Source organism: Humulus lupulus, chromosome X, assembly GCF_963169125.1.
Source record: "Humulus lupulus chromosome X, drHumLupu1.1, whole genome shotgun sequence".
Taxonomy (NCBI): Eukaryota; Viridiplantae; Streptophyta; class Magnoliopsida; order Rosales; family Cannabaceae; genus Humulus; species Humulus lupulus.
Genome location: NC_084802.1, coordinates 223,797,964 through 223,821,661, shown reverse-complemented (window position 1 = coordinate 223,821,661; position 23,698 = coordinate 223,797,964). Strand labels below are relative to the sequence as shown.

The window sequence follows — 23,698 nt, the reverse complement described above, 5'->3', positions numbered from 1 at the left end:
CATCCTGGACTTCATTAGGGTGACTGGTAATGAAAGGGTGGCCTGTGCCACTTATATGTTTCAGGAGGATGCCCGAATTTGGTGGGAGGTTATATCCCAGACCAGAAATGTTAATGCCCTGAGTTGGGAAGAGTTTCAGACTCTGTTCAACGAGAAGTACTACAATGATGCCATCAGAGTGGCTAAGGTGGAGGAGTTCATTAGGTTACTTCAGGGAGGTTTGTCAGTGACTAAGTATGCCCTGAAGTTTGGTCGATTAGCAAAGTTTACCATGGAGCTGGTGCCCACTGATAGGACCAGGAGGGAGATATTTCTCCAGGGGATATAACCCAGATTAGCCCATGATGTTCGCATTACCACTATGGATGGGGTTACTACCTATGCACAGGTGGTCGAGAAGGCACTCACAGTTGAGAGTGTGGAGAACAAGATCTGGCGAGATAGTGCAGCCAGAAAGGAGTTCAGGAGGACAGGTCCTCCATTTGTGAGTTCTGGTAGGGTGGAGGCCCCAGTGTCACAATACATGATTAGTGGCTTATCCATATATCTGGAACAACTTCAAGATCAGTGTAGAACTTCCTCAACCAAACCGCCTCCTTAGCTGCTTCACAAGCCGCTATGTATTCGGCTTCCATGGTTGATCATCTATGCTAGATTTCTTAATGCTTTGCCAGAGAACAACTCATCCACAAAGAGTGAACACTGACCCAGAAGTCAATTTTCGACTGTCTTCGTCTGATTGGAAATCAAAATCAGTATATCCAGTAGGGTTTAGTTCACCCCCTGAATATACGAGAATATAGTCTCCCGTTCTCCTAAGATACTTGAGAATGTGCTTTACAGCAATCCAGTGTTCCAAACCAGGATTTGATTGATAACAATTTACATTCCCAACTGCACAACATATGTCGAGCCTAATACACAACATTGCATACATTAGACTCCCAACTGCTAAAGCATAGGGATACTTTCTCATACCCTCTTCCTCCTGAGGTGTCTTGGGACATTGTTCCTTGGAGAGAGCAATTCCATGTCTGGTCGATAATTGACCTTTCTTGGAATTCTCCATAGAGAATCTTTCAAGCATCTTATCTATATAATTAGCCTGAGAAAGTACCAAGAGCTTGTTCTTCCTATCCCTTAGGATTTGGATTCCCAGAACATAGCTCGCCTTGCCCAAATCTTTCATTTGGAACTTTTCAGCTAACCACTTATTTACGTTTGACAATGTCTCTACATTGTTCCCAATGAGCAAAATGTCATCAACGTAAAGAACTAAGAAAACCACCACTTTTCCTTTGATGTATTTATACACACATGCTTCGTCGACATTTTGTTCAAAGCCATATGTTTTAATTGTTTCATCAAAAGTAATATTCCAAGAGCTAGATGCTTGCTTTAATCCATAAATGGATTTTATCAACTTGCACACCTTTTGATCTTCCCCATTCTTTATGAACCCTTCTGGTTGTACCATATAGATACTTTCATCAAGATAACCATTTAGAAATATTGTCTTGACGTCCATTTTCCATATCTCATAATCATTGGCAGCCACTATGGATAAGAGGATACGAATGGATTTGAGCATGGCCACAGGAGAAAATGTTTCTTTATAATCAACACCTTCTCTCTAAGTGTAACCTTTTTGCTACAAGCCTCGCTTTGAAAGTCTCTACTTTCCCATCTACATCTCTTTTCTTCTTATATATCCACTTACACCCTATGGGCCTGACATCTTCAGGTACTTCCATAAGTTCCCAGACAGAATTGGAATACATCGATTTCATTTCTTGGTTCATGGCTTCTTGCCATTTCTCCTTTTTAGGATCATCCATTGCCTCTTTAAAGGTTAGTGGATCGTCCTTGTCTGTATAAAAAACAAGACATGTGCCTCATGTTCGTAGCGATCAGGTTGTCTCACAATCCTCCCACTACGATGTTGCACTGGGGTTTCTTTTTCAAGAATCATGGTTTCCTCAGTTTTTCATTTATCATTTAATGATGAAGATGATTGTGATGGAATCTTATCAGCTGTAAGTTCCTCCAATACTACCTTGCTCCGAAGTTTATAGTTATTCATATAGTCATGTTCAAGGAAGGTTGCATTTGTTGAAACAAATACCTTTTGATCCTTGGGACCATAGAAATAACCGCCTCTTGTTTCTGGAGCGTAGCCAACAAAAACGTACACTTCCGACCTTGATTCAAGTTTCCTTGAGTTACGTCTAAGAACATGAGCAGGACGACCCCAAATGCGGAAATGGTGCAAACTAGGTTTGTTTCCATTCCATAGTTCCAGTGGCATTTTGCTAATGGTCTTAGATGGGACTACATTGAAAATGTACGTCGAAGTTTGAAGTGCATATCCTTAGAATGAGAGAGGAAGTGAAGAGTAGCTTAACATAGACCTGACCATGTCTAACAAGGTCCTGTTTCTTCTTTCATAAACACCACTTTGCTGTGGCGTTCCTTGTGCTGTGAGTTGGGATAGAATACCATGCTCCAACAAGAAATCTTTGAATTCTAATCCAAATATTCTCCACCTCGATCAGATCAAAGTGTCTTTAGAGTCTTACCTAACTGCTTCTTAGCCTTAGCTTTAAATTCTTGAAACTTACCAAAGGTTTCAGATTTCCTAAGCATTAGGTAAGTATGACCATATCTTGAGTAATCATCAATAAAAGTGATGAAATACTCATACCCACCTCTTGCTTGTATATTGATTGAACCACAAACATCGATGTGTACAAGCTCCAAAGGTTCTTTGCTCTATTTCCTTTCGTTGAGAAAGAACGTTTGGTCATTTTTCCTTCTAGAAAAGATTCACAAACCAGAAGAGTTCCAACTCTTAGTTCTCTCAAAGGTCCATCTTTTTTTAATCAATTTATCCTATCTAGACCTGTATGACCAACTCTAAGATACCAAAGATATGTGTCATCCTTGTTTTAAACTTTTTGTCTTATGTTACCTTGCATTTTTGCTACTTTAGATAATTTTGAATTATTGAGCGTTCGTTCATTTGGTTTGAGCATATACAGTCCGTTATTATGTTCTGCTTGAAATATTTTGAAACCATTCTTTGAAATAACAATCACATTATTAGTAAAGAAATATCAAAAAATTGTTCATGAAACATAGATAAAGAAACTAAGTTTCTAGAAAATCCAGGAATAAAATAAACATTGTTCAAAACTAAATAATTGTTTCCAAAATTTAAATGGACTGTTCCCTTTGTTGTTGCTAAAAGCGCTCCTCTTCCAACTCAAATGGTCACCTCGCCATCTGTCAGCTCTCTTGATGACTAAAGTATCTGCATGGAAGAACAAACATGGTTAGTGGCTCCTAAATCTAAAACCCAGGATGACACATCGTCTTCCACTACACAAGCTTCAAGTACAAGCAAATCATATTTTCCTTTCTTTTTCAGCTCAGAGAGATACTTCTTGCAGTTTCTCTTCCAGTGACCTTCAACTCCACAGTGGAACACATTTTCCTTTTGGTTCTTTCTTCTTGGAGTTGTTGTCATTTTGTTCTCCTTGGTTTTTGGTGCCTTATTTCCTTTATTGGACTTTTTGCCCTTTCCTTTGTTCTTATTATTGTTCTTCTTTCTCTTCTTGGATTTATCCTCAGACTTCAAAGGTTTCTCCTCTACCACATTTGCTTCAGTCTCTTTTGTAATGGATTTGTTAAGAGTCTCAAATGTCTGCAGTTCATTCAATAGCTAGGTCATGTTGAATTCCAACTTATTCATAATATAGTTGGTGGTGAACGCAGAAAAGTCAGGAGTAAGCGATTCAAATATGATGCTTACTGTGTACGCTCATCAATGATGGCCCCATGTATTTCAGCTTCATGCATCACATTTATCATGTGTGAAACATGTTCACGTATAGAAACACCTTTCCTCGTCTTAGTAGTCATGTAGGTTCTAGTAGCCTTATGTCTACTTTGATCAGATTGCTGCCCAAACATGGCCTGCAGAGAATCCATTATCTCAAACGCAGTTTCCATGGTTTCATGCTTTGTTCTCAGAACATCATTCATGCTCACAAGCATGTAACATTTTTCCTTATTATTAGATTGAATCCATGCATTATACTTGTCCCGAATATTCTTCCAGACAGTGGCAGCAGGCTCTTCAAGACATTCCTCAGTCAGGACAAATTTGTGGTTCTCACAGATTAACATAAGATTTAGACTTGATTTCCACCTTATAAAATTATCACTATTAAGTTTTTCAAGTGATAGTAAAGCAGTTATTGGATTGCCACCGTTCGACATTATTAAAATAAATAAAAAAACAATAATATTATCATTTGAAAAAATATCAATGTTTTAGAAAGTAAACATGATGCATGAATGCAACAATTAAGATACATAAATTAACATTTACTTTTTCACGATAAAACTTCCCAACAAATAAAGTGTCGCCTTAGGGTTGGTCAAGTTAAATTCAGTTAGCTTCAGTTAGCTTATAAGACAATCTTATCTTTATAATTTAAAACTTAAAATAACTCTTTATTTTCTCTCTTAAATATAAAGTATCGCTGGTTTGGTCAAGATGCAATTATCCACCGCAAAAGCTTAATTACATCTTTGTAAGTGTAACCCATTATTTCATAATTCATGACTTAACTTAGAGAGTGCCGCCTTAGGGTCGGTCAAGCCTAAAATACATCACTTCCTCCTATATTCGTAAGAAGCCAACCTTGATATTAATATGTTTAGAAACCTTCCTTAGGGGGACGGAAACAAATCCGCCTTGAGGCCCTATTCATATCTCACAGTGTTGTACTAATAATGAAGACCATATGTCACATTGAGATGTTCACCTGCTCCCACTTACTATTTTAGATTAAATGTGTTTAGTTAAACTAATCAATTAATTCCAAATTAATTACTAGTTTATTAATAACCCTATGAATGTAATTAATTACAAAATTTATAATTATAAAAGATCATGTTTCTATAATTAATGTGATCTAAATAATTACCCATTACATTCATCTAATTTTACTAAAACGCTTTTTACATAAAGTTGGTTATCTTAAAGGCCTATAAAATCTACTGCATTTCTTATGGTATGAGTTACCAAGTTTTAACTAATTTAATGCTTAGTAGTTTACATGCAATTGGTTTCTCCAAAAACAATTTATATAAACAAATAGGATAATCCTAGATAATCACGTTTCTAAAAGATGCATAATTAATGAGAAATTGTGTGGGGTTTCATGAATGACATGTAATTGGCTAATGCATGATTATGTTATCAATCAAACATCAATGAACATTTATTTAAATAAATAAACTATAAATGATGAACTGAGTACTAATGAGTATTTTTAAGATTTACAACCCTTTGAAAAAATTAGAAATAAAATTGCAATCTAAGCCAATGTAGCTTTAAAGACTCTCCAAGAATGCTTCTCTTCTTATTTAGGCTTTCTTGCTAATTTTTAGGAAGTTTGTTTTGCCCAACATATTAATTAAAAACAAATTTTCTAATTAATTTATTTAATTAAAAATAACTTTTAATTAAATAACCATTTTGTCATCTTTTTAATTTATTTGAATTTAAATAATTAAGGAATCAAATTCAAATAATTATTTAAACTTAAGATATTAAAATATCTTAACCAACTAAAATATTTTTATTTTCTAATAAAATAAAATAAGATACTAAAACTTTTAAATTCCAATAATTTAAAAATTAATTAAATAAAATATATTTTTAACAACTTATGAATTAGGGTTTTGGGCACCAAAATGGTGCCCTAGGGCCGGCGGTACAAAGAGCCAAGGGCTCGGGTGGGGTAGCTAGCTGGCGTGCAAGGGCTCAGCCAGGGGATTGGTGCACAGGCCTGGCAAGCGTGGAGGTAGACGGGTGCGTGCGTGCATGGGCGCGGGGTGCGCGTTGGGGGCCATGGGACTACACGTAGGGAGCCGCGGTGCTAGAGCTGCGTCTGGCATGTGGCTACAAGAGGCTCGGGCATTGTGCGTGCCCGTGGGTGAACAGGGGCTAGGACCGTGTGCCTCTTAGGTGCATGGCTCTGGTTCCTCCGCATCTTTGTGTACAATTTTTTTTAAAAATACACATTTCTCAAATAAATTTACAAAAATCCTATGCCCTTTATGGCTTATATAAGATCTAAAAAAACAATAAAATTCCTAACTCAATAGCACCATATAATTAATGATCCATCATTCAGCCATACATTAAAAAAAACTTATCCATCCATTCAATATACATATCAACATACATATAACAAATGCAAGAAACCCACACAGTATTTAATATTTTTATATATATTTATAGACTACTCTGGTACCAATTATTGGTATAAAATGATCAAATCAAAGGTACGCATCGGAATATATGGACCTATTTTAATAAATATTAATACAAGCCAGGATCATACACATATATAAATATTAAATCACATACAAATAGATAAGGGATTACCTCTTGTAGCATATCGAGTGTCCATGAGTCTTTTTGTATAAATCAACGATCTTCCTATCTAAAGTTCTGAGATCTCACACCCTAATCTTCCTGACCAATCCTCAAATATACAAGGACGTGTGTGGGCACAGTGGATTCAAAAGGTTGATTTATGTGACTCCCTAGATGTACTCAACACATGAGATCTAGAGAGTTTTTGACAAAGAGAAGGTTTAGAATAGTTTTCAGGTATAGAGAAAATTATCGCTTTAGAGAGAGAGTCTGTATTTTTAATATTCAAAATAATAATCATTCTTTTTTATATAAGTCTGAAAGTTACGTACTATCAGACTTATAAAGATATTTAGTTTAATTCAAATATAATTCAAATTAAGAACTGATTAGATATTTTTATTTAAATCATATTTAAAATAAATAATTAAATAACTAATTAAACAAACTTATTTGAAATTCAAAATTCAAATCCCAGGGATAAAATCTCCGATGCTAGGTGCCACACACTGTACTGTACAATGTGTGTCGCCCAGCCCTATTAGGGTTGCCCTAATTTTCTCATTTGTTTATTTAATCAATTTTTAAGACAAGATATTTATCCCAACATAAATATCAGTTAGTTAAAAATTAACTTTATCTTAAAATATCAGTTTTAAATTAAATAAATAAATATCATATTATAAATAAGATATTTATTAATCTCTCTTTATATTAATCCAAACAAGATTAATATTAATTTTAACCTATAGTTTTTCAAAATAAAAACTATATAGTTAAATAATTAATTAATTCACAATTAATAAATTACCCATAATTATCAAATAATTATTTTCTTGCTTTGGAAAATTAATTCCTTTGCAATTTAGTCATTTCTCTTAACAAAATTTTCTTTTGACATCCTTACCCTTGACAGTGTAGAACATAAGTGATCTGGAGACCATGGACCTATAATACGAAGCTCCAATAAACCAGATTATTAATTAAACTCTTTAATCTAATAATCTTAATTATTAATTCCATGATTACTCCACTATAAATATGGAATTGCACTCTAGGTATTTATATAATTATATTTACAAAGTTTTCTCTAGTAGTTCATTGATATAATCAATATATGTAGTTATGTCATCCATTTATTGGTTCGTTAATTAGAGCTGATCAAAATTATTATTTTGCCCTTCTAATTACCTCTTGATCCTTAAGTACCATTAATTTACTAGCGAATAATTAATTTATAATCTAATTATAGATTTGAGCTCAATAACTATTCGGTTCCAGGATCAACCCTTAAGGGAACCAATATTCGATCCGCTAGGAAAGCATGGATTCTATTATTGTAATTCATGTTCCCAACCATCCGTGGTATTGAATCTCCAAAACAAAAGTCATTAGCGTCATTATTCTAAGAGAACTTAATGAGTGAATCAAAAGATCCATTAAACATAAACAGGAGTTCATGAATACTCAAGATTTAGACTGATCTACAAATGATCATTTTTTATGACAAGAATTAAATCTTTATGTCAAACTGCAAGTTTATAAAGATAATTAATTATCATCGGTCTTGTCATATATAATCTCTATTATATAAAGCATATTTACTAAGATGTCTATCCACATCAGCAATCTGAATCTAGATTACTTGCATCTCGTCTGCTTAGCAAATTGTACTAGTAACCATCCATTAAAGATTCCTTACTTTAATATGTTACTGACTATTTTATTCATTATATATGATCTTAACTCTCGTACTAATACAAGATCATATTCTCATGAATGAATGAATAGGGAATTTTCTTGATATTATTATATAATTAATTCAAACAATAATTATAACATTCAAATATAATAAAATTGTACTTTTATTTAAAACCAATAAAATGTCTTTACATGCTTTTAGGGAATTAATCCTAACAAGTTTAATGTCTCAAAGTTCCTAATAAGGCTAAGAGTCTTGATTAGGGTGCTGGGAGGGCATTATTGGAATATTGTGTGTTATTATATGATTTAATTGGATATTTTTGTGAATTGCATGAGTCATATTATGATATGACTGATTATGCATGTTTAAGTGTATTAAAGATGCATAAAAGACACGTTTTTATGTAAATGGGCATATTTGTAATTTTGGCCCGCTAAGGGCATAATTGTTATTATATTGTGTTATATGATTGAGACTACATTATTATGTGGATATATTTGAGATATTCGGTAGAAGTCAGTATTTTTGAGCAAGATAGCGATAGAGTTGCAATGGGGATTAATACTCGGCTCGGGGTGAGCCCAGGGGTATTTTGGTAATTCGGTGAGTTATCGGGACTCATTGGAGTATGAGTCGTATATTGGGAAAAATAGTGATACTCTCGGATTGACGGAATTAATTGGGAATTATAAATGTAATGTGGAATTAGAGTGTCCAATGACCTTTTTTCCCTTGAGGGGCTTTGTGAGGAAATGGTAAAAAGAGGGCATTTTAGTCTTTTGGATCACTTGAGTAATACATGCTAAATAGTTGAGTTTATTAACTTGGAAGAAAATTTAAAACATAACATCTGATTATCTCTCTCTCTCCTCCTTCTCTCTATCACGTATTCTCTTTCACTCTCTCTAAGTCTTTGAGTTTTGAGAAAACTCTTGAATTCTAAAGCTTGGAAGCAAGCTTGATTGAGGAATATGAAGCTGTTAAGAGTTCTAGCAGCTAGGGGATTCAAATTTGTTACAAAAATGAAGAGGTAAACTCTGTTTTCTTTAGTTTTAGTCTCATTTTAAGTGTTAATAGGAGTGGTTTGTGATTATGGGTTTTAGTTGGGATTTGGTGTGTTTTAAAGATTGTTTACTATGTTTCTGGGACCATTTATGTGGTGGAATTGGGTTAAAATCATGTCTTGGGACAGTTTTGGGAGAATTTGCGATTTTTGAAATCGCTAGATTCTAGGATTGGAAGGTCGCATCGCGACCCTTGGTGGGTTGCGCCGCGGCGCAAGTGCAGAGGATTTTTAAGTCAGGCTCTCTACTTAGACAGGCGTTGCGGCTCTTTTATCAGGGCACCACGACTCAAATGGGGAAAAGGTAGAAAATTAAGTTTTGGGTTGTGGGAACCCAAACCTAAGGGCTCGGAAGTGGTTCTACTGCCTGGTTTAGTAGAATTCAAGGTCCCAGAGGCTAGGACTTGGTCCGGAAGCCTTTAATGGTTCGTTTCTTGATGGTTATTCCTTGCTATGGTTGTGACTAGGTTATACCGCTAGGCTCGGGAGGAAAGGATCGCACTCAGGGTCACTATACTCTATTCGCTCAATACTTAAGGTAAGAAAACTACACTTGGGTTGTGGTTAGGGCTTGAGCCCCAGTTATCGAACATGGTTATAATTGTGCTTAAAATATTTTATTAAACATGTTTGACTGTGCAGTATATATCTATGTTAAGTGATGTATGCTTATCTGTTATATCTTATTGAAAAGCTCAGCTTATAAGTCAAGGGCGACAATAGCGTGTTGAACACAAGTCGATGTGGCTAGGTCAACCCAGAAGCGTGATATACGCTTGGTTAACAGGGAATAGGGCAATGGGCGACAATGTGGCTTTATAGTTGCTTATTTAAATAAAATGCATGCCTGAGTATGGTTATAACTTCTAAGGATGCTATTTATGATTATGAAATCTGTTGATTAACTGCTTATAAGCATGGTTATGTTTTCTTGTTGAGCCTCAGCTCATAGGTGCTACATGGTGCAGGTAAAGTAAAGGAAAAGTTGGACCAGCCATGAGTTGGAGAGCTTCAGGGGGGTGCAGATATGCGGCCTGCTCGACCACCACAATCGAGATTACTTGCGGGAACTAGGGTTGAACCATGATTTTACCGCTTAGGTCGGCCTTTTGTATTCATTTTGGATCTGCAATAGTTATAAACTTTTTTTGGGATCCCCTGTAAGGACTCAAACCTTTTTTTTAATGAAATGGTTACTGGTTGACCAAAATTTTTAGTACCTAAACCTTGTGTTCGTTTCAATTACACGTCTTAAGTCCAAATGACTCGTTTAGCGAGGCACTATTTTAGTTACACAGTGTAACGATCCTAGATAAGTAGGATATTGTTAGGAAAATATGTATTTGCCTCAATGGAAATGGTAAGAAATTACAACTCTATGCAATATATTACAAATAAATAATGATTGATTAAAATGAGTTACAACTCTATAACTGAAAATTACAAATAAACAAAGAAAATGAAGAAGATGATGAAGAAGAAGAGAATGGTGAGAATACAACTCTAAGCAAAAGATTACAAGTAAAATAAAGGTGGTTGAAACAAAAGAAAGGATTACAACTCTTAAACAAAATATACAAGTAAAAAGAACAAGAGAATAAGAAGAAAACAATACAATAAAATGGAGAACAGAAATACAAGAAAACTCACACTTACACAACCTAAGTGAAGAGGGTTGGGGATCACCAACTTGAACAAGGTTTAAAACCTTTGTCCAAAAGCTTATTTTCCCCTAATTCAAGCACTAAGAGATCTCTCTCAGATATTGGAAAAGCTTTATGGAATTATCAAGCCTCAAGGTGTTTCTAGCCAAGTGCTCTAATGGATAGAAATATTGTGTCTTTCAAGTGAGATATAGGCTCCTATTTATAGAGTTTAGAGACACCCTTTGAATTTCAAATTCCACCAACCCCCATGGCTGTTACCAATGTTTAATTGGATTAATATGAAATTAAAAATGAGATTTGGGAGTTATTTGAGTTTTTTGGGCCGTTCAACAAAGATTGAAAAAACTGAAAAATTGGTCAGTTTTTGGCCTGTGGCCGCGGCCAGAGACATTAGTGGCCGCAGCCACTAGTCTCTGTCCCATAGGCCGCGACCACCAACATTCAGTGGCCGCGGCCACCGACCAATTTCAGCACTTAAAAATGTGTTGTTTTTCCAAACCCTCCCAAATGATTTTGTAACTCCCAAAACACATTATTGGGGTTAAAATCATATCTCTAACAGCCATTTCACACATGGTTTTATGAAATTCATCTCAATATTGTGTAACAACAAATTTACACAATAAAGGGTAATATTTGGAAGTTACAAATTTGTAACACCAAATATGTTACATTATTTAGATATATCTCATATATCTAAATATTGTAACTCTCTATTATATGTTACAATATATGACACTCTTTGTCACATTTATTTAATCTAAAACATTATATTATAATATAATATAATATTACATTATATTATAAAATAATATAACAGATGTTACAACTTGGTATCAGAGCGGTCTAGGTTAAGGGTTCCTAAAGATTGGCTGGGCATGTACACTTGCCGCTAAAGACAAGCTCGATTCAGGGTTTGGTAACTATTACTGTGGTTATGTGCTTAGTTGCTTAATTGTAATATATATGCTTTATTTGCATGCTTGAATAGGAAGCATGAGTTATACAGATAGGGCCTGGCCCTTGACTGCTATGTGAATGATAAAGGACGCGCTTATTAGCACTATTGCTACTATGAATGTTAAATAAATGCTTATTAGAACTGTTATTTTCTTATAACTGCTAGGTGCGTGCTTATTAGCATTACTTTTGTTTCTGAATGCTAGGGAAATGCTTAATAGCACTGTTATTTTCTTGTTAATGCTAAGAACGTGCTTATTTGCACTATGATTGAGCATGAATATGAAAATACATACTTAAAGGCATGATTCTGAGTGTGAAAGCTATTGAAATGCTTATTAGCTCTGTTATTGCATGTGTGTGCTTATCTGTTTGATTTTTGGATCGTGGGGTGGTGCTGGGCATCGTTATTATTGCCAGATGAGCCGAGTCATTGATTGCAGATAAACTTGGAAGTATACTTAAATTTAAATTTAAATAAAGCCCATTAAGTTGCATGTATAAGGAATATATATATATATATCTAAGGTTTTCATAAGTTAGTCTCAGTTGATTCATTGGGTAAGTGAAAACCTAGACAGTCTAATCCTTTCTTGGTCACTCACTCTCTTCTTTTTCTCTTTTAGATCTCTATCTCATGTGTTGGTAACCAGCCCACACTAGTTCTAGGTTGATCAAAGGTTTGGTGAGGAAGACTGTGTTACTGATCTAGTTCAATCTCTTGATAATACTCTGCTACAGAAAGGAATCAAAGGTTAGAGAGATTGAATGAATGAGTCATTCTAGTTTCACTGCGTATATGTAAGTTTATGTACTTTACTCTGTTTTGTATCAATTTCATAAGAGCATGTTTTAGGAATTTACATGTTTTTTTTTTTTTTTTTGATCAAGAAGGAAAAAAACTTCATTGAACAAACAGACAATTACAACCAAGGGCAAACCACCCAACTAGCACATCCTAGAACTCGGCCAAAACAGCCCCAAACCTCACTCTAGATACATTGAAGTTTCCTTATAAAAAGCTTATGTTAAGGTAATAACTTCCTGTTATGAACAATGTATAACCTATACTTAACTAAGGTAATCACATCCTTTGCTATACAATTAGCTGTCAAAGAATACCCATAAAAAAGCACATATTTCTAGTCCTCCAAATGTGTTAGATCACTGCAGCTAACACCATATTTAGAATAGAATCCACAATGCCATTCTGCCCAACACTGAGCCGAACAACCCAATCAGTAAAGTTATTAGACTACGCTTGAAACCCAAGCCAAGTAAAAATGCAAGATAAAATCCTCTTAGAAAGGCAGCAATCAAAAAACAGATGTTTATGACTTTCCAAGTGGTCTTCACAAACTGGACAAGATAAGCTATTCAGCTGAATGTTGAACTTAGCTAAATTGTCTCTAGTTAGGAGGTAAGAATTGACCACCAGCCATAGCAAGAACCGGTGCTTAGGAAGGATTGTTCGACACCAAATTGCATTCTTATACTCCACAAGTTGTTGGTTTATTTTACTGTTATATAGCTTGGAAGGCTTGAACTTCCCTGAAATACCAGTAGCAAACACCTCTCTTTCACTGAACTTGCTCCTTAAATGGCAAAGTTTCCGCCAATACCAGCTGCTATCCTGTTTCAACACATAATTCCAAAAATTAACCCCCTTCAAATATACATTCTGGATCCATTTGACCCAAAGAATGTCTTGTTTTGCATAAACAGCCCACACATATTTAGCTAGAAGCGCTCTGTTCCAGCTAGCCCCATCTCTAAGCCCGAGCCCTCCATAAGCCTTAGGAAGGCAAACCTACTGCCAAGAAGCTAGAGATGGAGTTTACTTCGAATCCCTGAGGCCCCCCACAGGAACAATCTACATAATTTCTCAACCTCCTTGACAATACTTTGAGGCAGAATAAACACATTCATCCAATAATTTCTCAGGCCAAATAAAATAGTATGAATGAGTAATAACCGGCCAGCATAGGATAAATGCCACTAGACCAAGAAAACAACTTAGTTCTAATTTTATGCACAATGGTCTCACAATCCTCATGTTTCCATTTGGTTGGTCTCATAGGAACCCCAAGATAACGAAGAGGAAAGCTCCCCTCAGGAAGTTGAATGGCCTGAGTAATCACTCTTCTCTCAGCTGCATTAACTCCACCAAAATAGATATGAGACTTATTGGCATTGATTGGCAGCCCAGTAGCCTCACTAAACTTCCTAAGTGCATCCTTAAGAATACTCACTGCCGTGAGAGATCCTTTGCAAAACAGAATTATATCATCAGCAAAACACAAGTTAAGTAGCTGAAGACTCTTACACATAGGGTGATAACGAAATAAAGAAGACCGAGCAGCCAATTGAAGACTTCTTGTCATATATTCCATAATGAGCACAAAGAGAAGGGGAGACATAGGATCCCCTTGACGCAGTCCCTTTTCATCCTTAAATCTACTCTGAACTCTGCCATTTATCAATAAAGAATAGGAGGTGTTTCTCACACAAGACATTATCTAGCCAATAAACTTCATAGGAAAATAGTAGGCCCTCAAAAGATCTTCAAGAAATTGTCAGTCAACTGTGTTGTAAGCCTTACTAAGATCAATTTTAATAGCACAATGAGGAGAAGTAACAACCCTTCCATAATTCTTAATGAGATCCTGAAGTATCATTATATTATGAGCAATCAACCTACCTCTTACAAACGCACCCTGATTAGACTGGATAAGAAAAGGAAGCACCACAGCCAATCGGGAACATAACAGTTTAGCCATAACTTTATATAGTGTAGAACAGCAAGCAATAGGCCTGTAATCTAAGGCCCGAGCTGGATTAGGGACCTTAGGAACCAAAGACAAAGTAGTATCATGAAGCTCATAAGGGAATTGGCATGTTGAAAAACCTTGTGTGATTGCTGAACAGATATCCTGACCAATGTCTTGCCAAAGTTCTTTAAAAAATCCTGAGCCAAATCCGTTTAGACCAGGGGATTTAGTGCTAGGAATACCAAACAATGCAGCTTTTATTTCCTTATTGGAAAAGGGTTTTAAGAGAGAGAGTTGTTGCTCTACAGAAAGCTTAGTCCCCAATTCCATACACTGCAGGTCAATTTTTCCAGTAGCAGAACTGGGACTGCCAAGATAGCTCTTGAAATGGTCAACAAAATGGGCTACCACCTCCTTAAAATCATCTACCAGAAGACCTTGATCTGTAATATAAGAAACAATAGTGTTCTCTGCTCTACGCTTCTTCAAGTAGGCATGAAAATATGAAGTATTCATATCCCCCTTCCTAATCCAATTTATCTTGCTGCATTGAGCAAGAAAACTGTGATACATGTGCTCTTGTAAATGAAACTCAATAGCCCTCTCCTTAACTGCCTCTTGCAATCTGAGATCATGAGGATTCACTTGGGCTTGAAATTGAGCGTCTTGATAGGCCACCATAGCCGACTGATAGTTGAACCCAACATCTCCAATATAGTCCCTGTTGAACTTCTTAAGTCTATGCTTCAACCTCATAAGCCTAAGATAGATTGCTCTAAGACCAGAATCTCTTATAGGGGCCCTCCAACTACTCAATACAACCTGTTTAAAGTCTGAATGGCCAGTCCATAAATTGAAAAATCTGAAAAGTTTGATTCCCATTGCCTCCATGGGAATATTAGACACTACACAGGAGCAGTGGTCAGAGACTACCTCCCAACTAAAAACAGCCAAAGATTGAGGAAACATGTCCAACCAATCCTCATTCATGAACATATGATCGATCTTTGAGTAAATCCTAGCTTAGCCATCTTGGTTATTTGTCCAAGTAAAATAAGATCCTATGCTTTTAAGAGCCTCAATTTTAGCATCAGCTAGCCAACCTAAAGGATCTGCCAACTCAATACCTGATATAGGTTTACCACCAGACCTATCCAAACCAGAAAAAGGGGCGTTAAAGTCCCCTAACACTATCCAAGCTTTTACTGATAGCGAAATCCGAGTTAAATCTTGCCATAAGCTTCTTCTATTCTCTAAAAAGTTATAACCATAGACAAAGGTAACATAAAAAATATCCATCTGGCCTACCAAGTTAACCTTACAGTGAACCAACTGATGAGACTCCTCCAATACAGTCATTCTCACTACCCCCTTCCTCCAAGCGATTAAGAGTATACCCTCAATTATCGGACTAGAGTAAAACTCCCAATTAGGAAATTTATGCTCCATGAACTCACCAATTTTATTCCCCCTCATTTTAGTTTCCAACAAACCACCAATTCCAATCTTATTCCTTCTACAAACATCTTGGACTGAAATTTTTTTATTCGCACTGTTCAGCCCCCTTAAGTTCCAACTCAGAATATTACACTTATCCATTGGAAGAACTACCTCCAAGATGCCCATCCTTACCACCCTTTTTCTGTTCCTGAAGAACAACAAATTGATTGGTCTGTTTTTGAGTCTGAATAGCCGGGTTAGTATTACCACCAGTGATATGACCCTGCCTACTCTAAGTAGCAACACGCCTAGGAGTTTGCCATACCTCATCCTTACTTAGATCCTTTAACTGACCAGAGTTGTCCTGCCCTGAAAGCGTAACCTCTTTAACATTCGAAACTGAATTATCCACTACATCAGACGCTCCAGCTTGCTCCCCTAGTTCCTCTTCATTAAGCCCCATTGAATCTCTTGACTGCTCCACTAGGACTTCAGCTTTAGAACCAGCTTCTTTTTTCACCCAAAGAGTCTTATGCTCCTTATGACAGTCTACCATAGAGTGCCCAAACCCAGAACAACTCTTACATTTAGTAGGCAGCCACTCATATTCTATTCCTTGTTCCATAATCTGGCCATTCTCATTAATAAACTAAAAAATTTGAGGAGGATTATCAGTAATCTCCATCTCCACTAGAACCCTGGCAAACTGAATTCGAGAACGCTCCCTAGTAAGCTTATCTACTAGAAGAGGTTTGCCTATAGTGCTCACCAAAGCACTGATACACTTGCTACCCCAATACTGAAGTCCAAGGTCATGTAGCCGAATCCATAGCGGGACAGAACGGATGAGACGAATAGCACTAAGATCTACTATCCATGGCCTGATGATGACAGGTTTCCTATCAAATTGAAGCACACCATTCTCTAGAACATGATCTCTTGTTGCTTCATCATTAAATTTGACCAAAGTTAGCCCCAACGTCATTCTAGATATTTGAGCAATCCCTAGATGGCCCCAAACTCTTTTTATAAAGCCTTCAAACACTGCCATTGGAGGGTTTGCTCCAAGCACCATGCATACAACAGCAGCACTCCAATTTGCAGATTGAATTTTCACCTCTTCAATATCAACTTTAGCCAGCTTCTACCCATTTCTATACAGAGGTTCAGTAAATTCAAGTTTCAGTTCAGAAAAGGAAAGCTTACTCGATCTAAATTGTTGCCATTGATGCTGAGCCTCTGACTGAAAGTCCCCTTCTGTGACCTTATCCCCTCCTTCAATCCTATCCACCCAAGATGCATTTCTCATATCCGTACCCAATCCATCATCCAAAGCCTCAGCATGTTGGGCATTCATACTCGGTCGAACCATATCACCAACCTGCAAAACCCCTGACCCAGGCACTTCTAAATCCTCAAGATTGACAGGCTCCTGTCCAACGAAACCATCTCCCTCAGAACAATGAACATCCTTCGCTTGTACCTTAGGAGATAACAGCTTAGTCCGATCATCAGAATGAATTTCAGGCCTACGAATCAGCTTCTTCCTCTTCGCCATGGAAGAGAGCATATCCTTCAGCGACTGACTAGGGCAAATAAACAAAGATCTTGTAATATGCATATCCTTCAAACGACTGACTAGGGAAATTCGTTAGGGCCCTTTTCTTCTTATGATTGGCGCCAGCATAGTCATTTGGGGATCATTTGGCTTCACGCAATGGGAGAAGTAGATCAATGCTCGTGAGGTCCGCTTCTGCCTAAGTGTTGGGAGAGTGGCGAGGGTCACTCTTCTTGGTGATTAGTGGCGACTGTTGTGTCTTTCCATTTTTCCTTGACACATCATCGCTTCGCGGGGCACAACATGGCAATGCCAAATTTTGGGTATAACATTTGCCCCCCAAGTCAGGCTCCATACGGGCGTGGGGCTGACTTGCAATGGCGAGGGGCGGTCCTCTTGCTATGGCCTGCTACTTTGCTTTCTCTGGGTTCTTTCAAGCTTTGACTCATTTGGTTGGGGAAGTCATCAAGCAGGATGAGGTGGAATTGGAACTCTGCATTGGGTTATCCACCTCGCCCATAGCTATTAGGATCCCTTCTAACGCGCCTCCCAACTTAGGTCCCTTGTGCTGAGGGAGCCAACGAGCTGAAAGTTGGAAGCCCAGGCCCACGGAATGGCCACCGACTTCATCTATTGCTGGGATGAGATCTTTCAGTCACAGCGGATAGGCATTTTTCCTTCCGAGTGACTTGGCCTTATGTGGGGCGTGGCCTCCATTAGTGGCTCGTGCATGACTGGGCGGTATGGAAAGTTCCTGTGGCAACGAGAACTCTCCATTCTCGCCAGTCCCTCAACCTGGCAACTATAGTGAGGCCCTGTTTGGGCAACGCTCTAGTTATGAAGCCACTCGGAGAACAACTTATTCTTGTCGCATGCTCGGACATGATTGGTCATCGCATTGGCACACCATTCCCCCAGATATGAGCGAGGTCCAATTGAACCAAATGATATTTTGTCATGATATGTCAGATACGGTTGAGTACAGGCTCTGCATATTCCAACACATCCTTCTTCATCCCAGGCCACCAATATAACACTTTCAAATCCTGATACATCTTGGTTGAACCTGGATGCAGTGAGTAAGGAGTAGTGTGGGCTTCTTCCAAAATACTCTTCCTTAGCATGCACACAGATCTAATTATGGTATCTCAACATACCATATTATCTTAAATTGAAAATTCCTTAGCATTTCCTTCCTAAACCTCCTGACGATGTTTAACCAGTTGTGAATCATCATCTTGTCCTGGCCTGATACTTTCTAAAAGTGTTGATTGCAAAGTAATATTGGCTAATCCACCAGTGATAAACTCAATTCCTTCTTTATCCAATTCCTCAACAACCCTCGCTGGTATATTCCTTAATGCTATCACTTGACCATGTCCTCGGTGACTTAAGGCATCTGCAACCACATTTTCCTTGCCAGGATGATACATTATCTCACAATCATAGTTTTTAACCAGTTCCAACCACCATATTTGTCTCGTGTTTAACTCCTTATGAGTAAAGAAATACTTAAGACTTTTGTGGTTGGTATAAATCTCACTTCTTTCTCCATACAGATAATGTCTCCAAATCTTTAAAGCAAACATGTAACGCCCTACTACCCTAGATCCATTACCATGTGATTTAAAAGGTGCCATTAGCTCACTAATCGAGATTTTAGATCGAAAAGTGTGATTAAATCAGATTAAAGACTCATTTAATGAAAATTAAGTATAAAAGGGATCGGACATCCATTAAAGTTAAAAAAGTGATACACTGGGATCTCAAAATACTGTTTCAAAATGTATTTACAATTCAAAAGTTAAGGTACAGTCGACCTAAGCGACAAAATCAAATGTCTACAACATGTCCCTCAAACAATCCTGGCCATGGCAGTCGGGTAGGACGAACATGTACGTGCTGCTCCATGCCCTCCAACTCATGTTTGGTCGGTCTTTCCTTTGCCCTTACCTGCACCATAGAGCACCCGTGAGCCAAGGCCCGGCGAGAAAACTCAACACATAACATATGAAAACTCAATCTAGTAATACACAATTTTAAATAGATAGCAGATTATTCACATAATGGCCTATGTCGACCCAGGTGCTTTACCAGGCACTGAGTTTACTATCTTCGTCGAACGGGTGAGTACTATTGGGAAAACTTATACATGATCTTTATTTATTTTCATGTAGATCTAATATTAAACAAATGAATATGAGATAACCTAGAACATGTTTCTAAAATTGAATTCAAAGAGAAATAATGATAAGAATACTTACATTATACACAGCGGAATGAATGAGTTATTCCTTCAATTTCTCTAACCCTTGTATCCTTTCTGTCGCAGAGTATTACCAAGAAATTGAACCAATCTTCAATTTTTTTCACAGTCTTCCAAAGTATCCTTAGGATCACCCAGACTAGAGTGGGAAATTCTCAATACATGAGATATATATAGAGAGAAGAAGAGAGAAGAACAATAAGGCTTGGAAAATGACTTGTGTTTAGAGAGAATCTAAAACCTATCAGAAAGTTATGTTTCAGAAATTTAAACTTATGTTTTGACTTCTCTCTTAACATTCCTTTTATAGACTCAATTAGGTCATTTATTTAATTAAAAAATCAATAAAATAATAGCCAATTAACAGTCCTAGGTAGAAATTATCATGGGTTTTAGGCCCGTGAAAATTTTCATTTAATTATAAGCCCATTGGACTTAAAATCAATGACTGTATTATTTTCTATTGATTTAATTAATTAAATAAATATTTAAATCCTTTATCAAATTAATTATTTATAATTTGAACCTTGATTTAAACTTATTTATTAATTTAGATATCAATTTATCTTAATTAATAAATCTTCCCTAATTTCTCTTTTCTTCTCAAAATTACATAACTCTGTGAAACTATCCAAAATTGACCTGGTCAACTTTGATAATTAAATCAATTAATTGAGACTATCTAGATGATTTTATCCAAGGTACAGTGGGGACCATGGGTCTATGAAATCAAGCTCCAATAAGTTATCATAAATCTAACAAATAAATTTACTAACTTATTAATTCCTCTTGACTCCACTAAACACTCGGAATTGCACTCTTGAATTCATAGAACGCTCTATAAAAAATATAGATACGCTATTAATTATCCATTGTTACAACCACAATTGTCACTCAAACCTCTATAGACGGTCTACAATGAGATGGTACCAAAATACCGTTTTACCCCTCATTGTATTTTATCATTAAAACACTTAGTTCCTTGTAAATGATATTTCAGTAAACTAATTTAATTACTGAAATGAGATCTCTATCATTTAACACCTTGAACCAAACTAAAAGGAAACCAACGTTTCACTTCTTCATCAGAAGCTATAGATGTTCATATCTATGATTAACACTCACACTCAATTATACTACTGAGTTCCCAAGAAGTAAGTATGGGCTAGTCCATAGGGTAAGCTGGTAACGAACAAGCCAAAGAACTCAAATAAAACAATCAGTTAGAATACTAACCACTCAGAATTAAGATTGAATTGACCTATAGTCAACTATATGATATGACTAGAATAGATAATAATGGTATGTTTACTTATCCTATAATTGTCAATATCGGTCCAGTCTGATGTAACAAATACATCCGATCTTATCTACTTTGCTAATGTTTTGGAAAGAACATAACACTACAATGTGTAAGTAGATCATATCGTAGATTGGCAAGTCGGTGTAAATCTTGTGCACTGACTAATCTTAGGACTAACTTATTTTGAACATATAATCATATTTATATTCCACTGTGATTACGTCACTATAAATACGATTAGTTATATGCTCGGGATTTAATAGAAGTTTATATTAAACAAATAATCATGAAAATAAAACATGTGAGCAAAGTGATTAACCAAGTCAAAAAATGATTTTTATTCTTTTATTGATAATAAATGAGATTACAAAGAAATTGGGTTTAAATTAGGGCATAAAACCCTAACAAGTAGAACACCCTAGATGGCCATGCCATGGCGGCCTGCATTCAATATGTTTGTTGTCGTTCGACCTGCATTCAGCATGCTTGTCACCGATCCCGACCTACACCGATCCTGGCCTTCGCCGATCAATCATAACCATGCAAACATAGCTTAACTACTACAAATATTCACACACAACATTCAACACAAATAATCGAGCCATGGCCTGCTCTACGGGCACAGACAGCTTTCTTACCTGTGTCCCGAGCTAACTGTCTAGTGTGATCCCGAGCGCGATCTCATAAACTCGAGCCTCAGAGGTAAAATCTAGTCACAACGCAATAATAATAACATCCATCAAGCCCTAAACCAATTAAGAACTTTATAATAGAATTCTAGCCTCTGGAACCTCGAATCCTACTAAACCGGGTAGTAAGATCCTTCTCGAACCCTTATATTTGGGTTCCCGAGCTTAAAACCCTTGTTGACGGTGAAATCTCGTCAACGAAATTAGGTCAGAAAACTCAAAGGAAAATGCGGCGATGTTTAGATAAGAACTTAGAATTAACTTATGAAAGGATAAACACAGATGAACAATGGAGTGAAAAATGTATATTGCTTAATAGCCTCTGCATACAATGAATTTTCCAACCCCCCTTCAGGTGGAGTTAGAGCTCATTTTATAGTAGGCTCTAATGGCCCTGGGTACATGGTGGTCCAGGAGACCAAGTGGTACATAAGTACTTTGTCAGGACTGTGGTTCCAGAGGTTGTGGTCGTGCATCCAGTACAGGGGCAGGCATCAGGAGATGTCTCCGCTACTTGTCCGTACCCATGTCAGAGGAGTGGTGGCAGACGTAGTGGTGCAGGTGGTAGTGGTGTCGACTCTGACTCCTGGCCATAGACGTACGGGCCATAACTCCTATCCCTGCATTCCCACTCCCCCACTGGTACGGGTGTCCGTATTTCGACATACAAGGTCTTAAGGGTCGTACCCAGTATGAGATCATACAGGTACGTTCCGTTCAACTCCTACCTGGGCCCCTAAGCACTGGGGTCCCATGGTATAGGGAACGGGACACTTGTCGCGCGTAAAGGTGGTGGTGTGAGGCGAGGCTCTCGGGTCCTTGACACGAGATGCCTGAAGCACCCCGAGGTCACCTGCGTGCATAAGTGATAGGCATGGGGCCTTGACAGACGAGCGCGAGGTGAGATGACTTCCTCGCGAGCCCCTTGGTGGCGAGGCTCCTTTGACGCGTGGCCTCATTCGCGTGGCCACCTGGTGGTTCGGGTGTGGCTGCGTGAGGCCGAGGGCCTACTGAGGTGCGAGGCCACCTGGTGCCGCGAGCGTGGATGCGCGAGGCCGAGGGCCTTCTGGGGCGCGAGGCCACTTGGTGCCGCAGGCGTGGCTGCGCGGGGCCGAGGGCCCGCTGGGGCGCGAGGCCACCTGGTGCCGTGGGCGCAGCTGCGCGAGGTCGAGGGCCTACTGGGGCGCGAGGCCACCTGGTGCCGCGGGCGCAGCTGCGCGAGGCCGAGGGCCTGCTGAGGCGCGAGGCCACATGGTGCTGCGGGCGCGGCTGCGCGAGGCTGAGGGCCTGTTGGGGCGCGAGGCCACCTAGTGCCGCGGGCGCGACTGCGCGAGGCCGAGGGCCTGCTGGGGTGCGAGGCCACCTAGTGCTGCGGGCGTGGCTGCACGAGGCCACCTGGTGTCGCGGGCGCGGCTGCGCGAGGCTGATGGCCTGCTGGGGTGCGAGGCCACCTGGTGCCGCGGGCGTGGCTGTGCGAGGCCACCTGGTGCTGCGGGCGCGGCAGCGCGAGGTCGAGGGCCTGCTGGGGCGCGAGGCCACCTGGTGCCGCGGGCGTGGCTGCGCAAGGCCGAGGGCCTGCTGGGGCGCGAGGACATGGCGCTGGGGTGTGAGCCTGGGCATGCGAGATCATCTCGCAGGGCACAGTCCTAAGCATGCGAGGCCATTGCAAGAGGGTTGTGGCTCGAGCGTCTCGTGGCGCACGCATGCATTTAGGCCTTTAAGGATCCTTAGCGCACGTCTTGGTTTTGTTATGGGCGTGGAATATTGAGCGTCCACAGCCCCTTAGCCTAACAAGGCCATACTTCATGGTTCATAAGGT

General features: G+C 38.4%; 1 protein-coding gene across 1 annotated transcript; it reads right to left on the bottom strand.

The window, feature by feature from the left end:
• Positions 1-16,712: 16,712 nt before the first annotated feature.
• LOC133806806 (uncharacterized) lies at positions 16,713-17,621 on the bottom strand. Its single transcript, XM_062244893.1, has 2 exons — positions 17,328-17,621; positions 16,713-17,207 (listed from the first exon to the last, which is right to left on the bottom strand). The coding sequence occupies exons 1-2, from the start codon at positions 17,619-17,621 to the stop codon at positions 16,713-16,715; spliced, it is 789 nt and encodes a 262-aa protein (XP_062100877.1).
• Between the last annotated feature and the right edge of the window lie 6,077 nt (positions 17,622-23,698).

What these genes read in the sequence shown, in the direction of transcription:
- LOC133806806 (XM_062244893.1), bottom strand. Translation starts at nt 17,621, where the DNA reads ATGGCGAAGAGGAAGAAGCTGATTCGTAGGCCTGAAATTCATTCTGAT. An exon ending in GGATTGAAGGAGGGGATAAG is followed by an intron (nt 17,208 to 17,327) that starts GTCACAGAAGGG and finishes AGAAATGGGTAG; the next exon opens with AAGCTGGCTAAAGTTGATAT.